Genomic DNA, 8,269 nt, shown 5'->3' with positions numbered 1-8,269 from the left:
GTAAGTACCTGTGGCAGGTGACAGAGGTGGGAGGCCAGCTGGAGTGTGAGAGGCTGGCGTGCTTTCCCTTGCATCCCAGTACTTGGCCTCTTCAGTTCAGGTTCAGATCTTCTCATGCATGAGTAGCTTCTGGAACGGCTCTGAGCCAGGCCTCTCCAGGGTTCCGGTGGGGCTGTCTCCTCCACAGACCAGGAGGACACACCCAGCTCTTCTGTGCCAAGTCCCTTGCCTCCAGCAGTATCTGCTATTTCTGGGTAGTTCCCCCTTGTGTCCTTGCCACACACACTGTCCCCCGGCCAGGACCTGCTCCCAGGTATCCTGTCACCAGTGGGTTGAGCACCACACTCCAGGCTCCCGTGATGAGCCCCAGCTTTCTCCAGGGTCCTTCCAGGTCAGGGTCCAGGAAGCTGGCCACGTTGGAAGCATTGTAGGGTCCCAAACAGAGCAGCAATGTGAGGAGAGCCCCACCTGCCGCCCATGCCGCCCTGAGCTTCCGCCTGTGGCTCAGGCCTGAGTGGGCCAGGGCCCGGAGGCAGCCCACGTAGCAGAAGGCTGTGATGACCAAGGGTAGAAAGAAGAGCAGAATGGAGAAACTGAGGCGGGCAGGGCGGGCCGAGGTGGGGTCCCAGGCCTCCAGACACACTGGGGAGCCATTCACTGGTGTGCTGATTCCCAGAGAACTGGTAGTGTTATCTAGCCAGCCACCAGGAGCCTCCAATCCAAGGACCAGCCCAAGATGGCAGAGGACAAGTGCCCATATGGCCACACACACTCCCCAGGAATAGCGTGGCCTCCGGATGGCTTGATACCCGAAGGGGAAGGCAGCCCCCAGGTAGCGGCCAGCACTGAGAGCAGCCAGGAACCCACCCCCTGCATAGAGAGGGGCAAAGTGAGCCAAGGCAAAGAAAGGGCAGAAGGCAGGTGGCAGCGGCCAGGCCCCCAAGGCCAGGGCCTCTACAGCCTTTAAGGGCAGAGTGACCGCCAGCAAGAGGTCAGAGCAGCCCAGGTGGAGAGCATAGACCACGCTTGGAGTGAGGCGCAGCCGGGCATGGGTCACTGCACCTCGGACAGCCAGCACGTTGAGCGGGAAGCCCAGTGCAAAGGCGGCCACATAGAGGGCAAAGGACAGCTGTGGGGGCAAGTCCATGGGGCTGGGGGCTGGCCTCACTTCTGTGCTCAGACCACAGCTAGAGGCAAGAAGCTGCTGGAAACCACACTTGCTTCTGCACTGCCGAGAGGAGCTGGGGAGACAAGGAGGTGGTGGCCAGGTAGTAATGGAGCTGCCTCAAAAGCAATGAATTTCTGGCTCTCAGCCCCAGACTCTCTCTTACAATAATGACAGCAATGCAGTGTAACAGGAGAAGATAGAAGGCTGGCTGGCTTGCAGCTCCTGAGAGGCATCACCTCTGATCCCCGAGGCTGTGAGGAGAGAGGGGCAAAGAGAGTTCAGACCACCATGCTCACTTCCTGTCCCCCAATCCACAGCCACAAGGGACCCACCCTACCCACAGGCTTGGAGGGTTGGAAAGGACTCCTGGCCAAGAGAAGTCAGGGTTTGGCTACAAGCTACATTACGCAGAGAGAAGCAGGCAAAGCGGCTGGGAGGGAGCCAAAGATGAGCCACGGCCTGTCAGTGCTATCAGGCCTCAGGGAGTGTCCTGGGCAGAGGGACCCTTGGGTCTGGGGAACACGGGATCCGCGGAAAGCGGGACTCACCTCTTGCCACTGTGGGGTGTCTCTGAGGTACAATAGTTCCCTTGAAGGACTGCCACCCGATGCCTGGGATGGGCAATGAGCCGGAAGGGAGGAAGGGTGGGGTGGCAGGGCCATTAGCCTGAGGCACTAGCTGCCTGGATGAGCAGCTGACGGTGACCAGGCTGGACTGCAGGAGGTGAGCGTGCACCAGAGCACGTGCAGGGATGGGGGCTGTGACTAGGGTGGGTAAGGTGTGTACAGTCACGCCCTTGAAGGGGCAAGGAGCTCTGGAGGCGGCCAGAGCATAGCTCTGTGACCTCTCCACGTACCCACTGCCAGACCTGCCCAGGCGAATAAATCTTCCAAACTGCTGGAGGAACCCTTGAGCAGTCCTCATGTTTTATGGACTCGCTCCTAGATAACAAAAAGCATTTCAGCAACTTCAGTGTCCCAAAGTGTCTGCATGGGTCAGTGAAAGAGTCAACCAGGCCTACTGGTTCAGGCCAATAATCCTAGTTATTCTGGAGGCTGAAGCAGGATAATCACAAATTCAAGGCTGACCTGGGCTACCGAGTAAGTTTAGGTCCAGCTTGAGCAACTTAATGAGATGCCTCAACTAAAACAAGTGCTGGAGATATAGCTCAACAGTAGAGCTTGCCTAGAATCCCCTAATGAGGGGCTAGAAGCATGGCTCAGTTGTAGAGCACTTGCCTAGAATCCCCTAATGAGGGGCTGGAAGCATGGCTCAGTTGTAGAGCACTTGTCTAGAATCCACAGTGAGGGCTGGGAGCGTGGCTCAGAGGTACAGCACTTGTCTAGAATCCACAGTGAGGGGCCGGGGAGTGGCTCAGTGGTAGAGCACTTGTCTAGAATCCACAGTGAGGGCCTGGGGGCGTGGCTCAGAGGTAGAGCACTTGTCTAGAACCCACAGTGAGGGGCTGGGGAAGTGGCTCAGAGGTAGAGCACTTGTCTAGGATCCACAGTGAGGGGTTGAGGGCATGCCTCAATGGTAGAGCACTTATCTAAAATCCACAGTGAGGGGCTGGGGGTGTGGCTCAGTGGTACAGCACTTGTCTAGAATCCACAGTGAGGGGCTGGGGGTGTGGCTCAGAGGTAGAGCACTTGTCTAGAATCCACAGTGAGGGGCTGGGGGTGTGGCTCAGAGGTAGAGCACTTGTCTAGAATCCACAGTGAGGGGCTGGGGAAGTGGCTCAGTGGTAGAGCACTTGTCTAGGATCCACAGTGAAGGGCTGGGGGCGTGGCTCAGAGGTAGAGCACTTGTCTAGGATCCACAGTGAGGGGCTGGGGGTGTGGCTCAGAGGTAGAGCACTTGTCTAGGATCCACAGTGAGGGGTTGAGGGCATGCCTCAATGGTAGAGCACTTATCTAAAATCCACAGTAAGGGGCTGGGGGTGTGGCTCAGAGGTAGAGCACTTGTCTAGGATCCACAGTGAGGGGTTGAGGGCATGCCTCAATGGTAGAGCACTTATCTAAAATCCACAGTGAGGGGCTGGGGGTGTGGCTCAGAGGTAGAGCACTTGTCTAGAATCCACAGTGAGGGGCTGGGCGTGGCTCAGTGGTAGAGCTCTTGTCTAGGATCCACAGTGAGGGGCTGGGGCATGGCTTAGTGGTAGAGCACTTACTTCCCATACACATATACCCTGGTTTCCATCCCCAATGCCACAGAGCATTTTGTTTTACCTATCCATCTGGCAGCTCTGGCACTTGGCCAGTGTGCCACCTCCACAGTCATCATTGATTCCTCTATGTGAACCAGGCCTTAGCCACGGTGTGTGCATCTCTCATGGTGGTAATTCAGAGTAGCCCTGATTGCACAATGCCACATCATGAGTGTCAAGATTTAGGTCTGCTTGGCTCATCGCATGGTCCTCGTAGGTGCTGTGGTCCCTGGGAGGATGTTGGGAGGAAAGCTGCTTGCCTTCTGGAGACCTGGGCTGGCCCTTGGATTCCCTGGCCACCTGTTCTTCACGCCTCAGCAATGCTGTTAACATCCACATCTCATGGCCAATGGGTCATGAAGTAGACTTATGTCAACATCTAGGCTTGGGGACAGGTTGGGAAGGTACCCAGTGGTTGTCAGGCAGCCTGAGCCAGACCTCATCAGTTTTGAAGCTCCCTTGTGCACTGAAGCCGAAAGGTCAGGAAGGCCCAGAAACCTTTGGGGATCCTAGACAGACTGAGATCCCGCAAGATTGGCACTGTGTTAACATTTTTGTACCTCAGCAACTGGCTCTTTCCTGGATGGATTAATGGATTCACAGTAAATGTTTTCCCACATGAATGGATGGATGGGTGGGTGGGTGGGTGGGTGGGTGAGTGGATGGTGCTGGACCACATTTGGGGTATAGAAACCCCAAGCTTTCCCTTCTTTCATTTCAATAGTATTCAAAGTTCCACTGCTCTCCAAAGCTGTGGACTGGATGCTCACAAGAAATCAAACTGGGGATAAAGCAGGCTGGTAGGGAAGGGAAAGGCTCGTTTTCCTCATGCCAAGGTTGACTCCATGAGTGCTGAGCACAGATGGGAAGGAAGGGGAGGGAGGACAGAAGCACTCTCAGTGATACTACTAAATGTCAGGGATTGCGCGTCCCTCACCTTAGTGGTTAGTGAGGCACATACTCTTGCTCTTGGGGCTGAGCAGGTGAGTGGGTGGAGCCAGGACCCCTGGCTGGTATGTCTGAATTAGCATAAGGACTGGCTGCAGGGGGCGGGGGTAACCATGAGGATGGCAACTGTGATGTTTCTCTGGGCAGCTGACTTCCCAGGAGTTCCTCAGCAGCTGTGGGTGGTGAGAGAGCTTGGGAGGTAGACCCTTACTGAAAGTAACAAATCAACTGCTTCCTTCTTTCTTCTCTGATTTTGTTTTGATTTTTCAAAGTAGTATCTCACTCTGGCCCAGGCTGACCTGGAATTCACGATGGAGTCTCAGTGGTGATCCTCCTACCTCTGCCTCCCAAGTGCTGGCATTAAAGGCATGCACGTGCACCACCGTGCCTGGTTCATCTCTAGGTTTTTTGTTTGTTTGCTCGCTTGTTTGTTTGTTTTTTGAGACTGGTTCTCATCATGTAGCCCAGACTGGCCTTGAGCTTCTGGTCCTCCTGCCTCAGCCTCCTGGCTGCTGTGATAGCAGTGGACACTACCACACCTGACTTTCTTCTTCTTCATCTTTCACGCAATATAAATAAAAGATGGGAATTTGGGGTTGAACTTTTAGAGAGATTTGACTGCTATGCTTGCCTCTTTAAAAAAAAATAAATCTGGGCTGGAGAGATGGCTTAGTGGTTAAGGCACTTTCCCGAAAAGCCTAATGACATAAGTTTGATTCCTTGGAATCCACATAAAGCCAGATGCACAAATTAGTTCATGAATCTGGAGTTCATTTGCAGCAGCTGGAGGCCATGGTGTTCCCATTCTCTTTCCTTCCTCCCTCCCTCCCTCTCTCTCTCTCTGCCTCTTTTCTCTCTTCTTGGAAATAAATAAGTAAAAATATAAAAATAAATAAAAAATAAATAATAAATTGATTTGTTTGCAAGCAGAGAGAGTAGAAGAGATACACAGGGGCTGGAAAGATGGCTTAGCAGTTAAGGTGTTTGCCTACAAAGCCAAAGGACCCCTATTTGATTCCCCAGGACCCATGTAAGCCAGATGCATAAGGGGGCACATGTATTTGGAGTTTGTTTGCAGTGACTGGAAGCCCTGACATTTCCATTCTCTCTCCCAAATAAATATATAATACATATTTTTATAAAGAAAAGAAAGAGAGAGAGAGAGAGAGATACAGAGAAACTTGGTGTACCAGGGCCTCCAACCACTTCAGACCGACTCCAAGACACATGTGCCACTTTGGGCATCTGGCTTTATGTGAATACTAGGGAATCAAATTTGGGTCATTAGGCTCTGCAGACAAGCACCTTAACCACTGAGCAATCTGTCCAGCCCTATGCTTACCTCTTAATGTGACTCCAGTATATATAAGTCAGATCTCACTTCCTGTCTTTTTTTTTCACTTCCTATAGTGAGCCATCTACATGGCAGACTGGCATCTCCATGGATGCAGAAACTGAAGCTTAATGAAATAAACTCTGCTCAAGATCACTTACCTGGGAATGCTGAAGAACCAGGATGCAAACTCACGGTACCTGGCTGCAGGGCCCATATATCTTTCCAACAACACAGCCAGGGGCCTGGTGGCCCAGGCCAGTAGTCCCAGCTACTTGGGAAGCTGAGGTAAGAGAATGACAATTTCAAGGCCTGCCAGGCCCACAGAGTAAATTCAAGTCCAGCCTGGGCAACTCAATGATAAGCTGTCTCAAAATGTTTTTTTTTAAACTTTTTAAAAAATTTATTTATTTATTTATTTGAGAGCGACAGACACAGAGAGAAAGACAGTTAGAGGGAGGGAGAGAGAATGGGCGTGCCAGGGCTTCCAGCCTCTGCAAACGAACTCCAGACGCGTGCGCCCCCTTGTGCATCTGGCTAACGTGGGACCTGGGGAATCGAGCCTCGAACCGGGGTCCTTAGGCTTCACAGGCAAGCGCTTAACCGCTCAGCCATCTCTCCAGCCCTCAAAATGTTTTACAAGTTAAAAAAAGAAAGAAAGAAAGAAAGAAAGAAAGAAAGAAAGAAAGAGAAAAAGAGAGGCTCTCTGGAGCTGTGGCAGCATCACTTTTGAGTCTTCGCACCTGTAAGACTTCCTTTCTCAGTCAGGAGCCATGCAAGGGTGGAAGTGACACTGTTGTCTTTTTCTTTTCTTTTTTTTTTTACTGTCTTTACTTTTAATCTTTTTGAAAATGCACATATTTTTTAAAATACCTTTTCATGATTTTTTTTTTAAATCTAAGATCCATGTTCATCTACATGGGCTCCTGGGCTCCACATGGTGAATCTCCCATCTCCTCACGTTATCTTCCTTTCCTTCATCAGCCCTCAGTCCTTTCCCTTTCCCACATCTTTGTGATATCTGAATAAAATATGGTGTTTTAGAAATAATTTTCTCTTTTGGACAATGGAACACTCAGGAGCCATAGATTGTTGCTAGAAAAATTTTAGTGCTAGGGATGGGATACCTTCCAGTGAGTTGTTGGCCAGGGAGGTCCCTGATGCCCCCAAAACATTATAGGCCATGGCCGAGGACCTTGGTTTCCCACCAGGAATAGATGGTAAGACCCTATTGCTGAAGGCTCCACATATTTGGGCTGCAAGGCCACTGAGAAATCCTGCTGGAGCTGAACTGATAACCTCCTCCGTGTAGACCAGCTGACAGAAAGCTAGAAGAAGCCATTCTGCATGCAGTTCAATGGGAGAAAGAGAAATCATCAGTGAAGATACTCAACAGTGGACACTGTAAGTCTTATACTTGGCCAGCCAGGCCAAATGAGCCAATGGGTGCAATAGTGGCACATCTGTCATGGTGGAAACCAACTGCCCTCTAATTGCACTGGAGGCTCACTCCATGGGAGGGAATACATCCCTGATATTGAAAACTTAAAACAGGGGTAGTCATGAGCCCTGGGGGTGTAATGTCTGCTGCTGTCTGGCTAAATGTATATACTATGCTTATCAAACTGCCCAGTAAGCACTTCTCTTAATATTCATAACCTTATATTAATGCTACCCTCACTTTTGGTAGAGAATATTCTTTTTTCAGGTGGCAGTGACCTTGGGACAACTCAGAAGGCATCATGGTGCTGGAAATAAGTGACTAGAGTGCTCAAGGTCTATTGTGGAAGACGTGGCAGAAAGGATGTAAGAGCCAAAAGAAGTGTAGGACTCCTTACCACATGCTCCCCCCTGACACAAAATGGCCTGGATATCCATGACCTCACTGTGCCTGGCACTACCTACACAAGACCATCATAAGAGGAAGAAAGGATCATGACATCAAAATAAAAGAGAGACTGATTGAGATGAGGAGGGGATATGATGGAGAATGGAGTTTCAAAGGGGAAAGTGGTGGGGGGAGGGAGGGTATTACCATGGGATATTTTTTATAATCATGGAAGTTGTTAATAAAAATTTGAAAAAAAAAAAACAACTCGTAAAAAGAAAAAAAAAGAAAAAATTTTCTCACCCAGCTTCTTGGTCCAGATGGGAGCAGGACCTGAGGAGATAAACGACCTAGCGCACTTCACCCTGGCCCCAGCTGAAACCACAGAGGAATTGGAGAAATGAGCAAGAGCGCTGCTCTCTCAGTGATCCTGATAATCAGCGACAGGGTGAAGGAGACAGACGCTGAGGACACTCGACACCTACCAAAGTGGAGATCTAGAGGCTCCTAAGAGCCCATCACTGAAGTAGACTTAAAATGCACCCAACATGGCTCAGGGAGTGTTGCAGAAAAGGAGGCAGAAAGATTATTAGAGCAACAAGTTGGGGCATGATGCCCAGAGGCATTGCTTCTCCCCCAAAACTGACTGTTGCCCCCACAATGCATGACTCACAACCCCTATGGGGTTGACCTGCATCCCCAGTGAGGAGGGCCTCTTCAGAAAAGGGGCAGGGATGAGGGAAACAATGGTACCAATATGTCTTGTTTACATACTAAATATGTCCA

The 8,269-nt window shown here is 50.8% G+C and overlaps 1 protein-coding gene across 1 annotated transcript; it reads right to left on the bottom strand.

The window, feature by feature from the left end:
• Window positions 1-244: 244 nt before the first annotated feature.
• On the bottom strand, window positions 245-1,147 carry Ffar1 (free fatty acid receptor 1). The gene has a single exon (XM_004659918.1). It carries the CDS (start codon window positions 1,145-1,147, stop codon window positions 245-247), a length of 903 nt encoding a protein of 300 aa, XP_004659975.1.
• Between the last annotated feature and the right edge of the window lie 7,122 nt (window positions 1,148-8,269).

The sequence above is a fragment of the Jaculus jaculus genome, chromosome 7 (assembly GCF_020740685.1).
Source record: "Jaculus jaculus isolate mJacJac1 chromosome 7, mJacJac1.mat.Y.cur, whole genome shotgun sequence".
Taxonomy (NCBI): domain Eukaryota; kingdom Metazoa; phylum Chordata; class Mammalia; order Rodentia; family Dipodidae; genus Jaculus; species Jaculus jaculus.
The sequence above is the reverse complement of the archived record's forward strand: the minus strand, read 5'-3'. Positions and strand labels throughout refer to the sequence as shown.

What these genes read in the sequence shown, in the direction of transcription:
- Ffar1 (XM_004659918.1), bottom strand. Translation starts at nt 1,147, where the DNA reads ATGGACTTGCCCCCACAGCTGTCCTTTGCCCTCTATGTGGCCGCCTTT.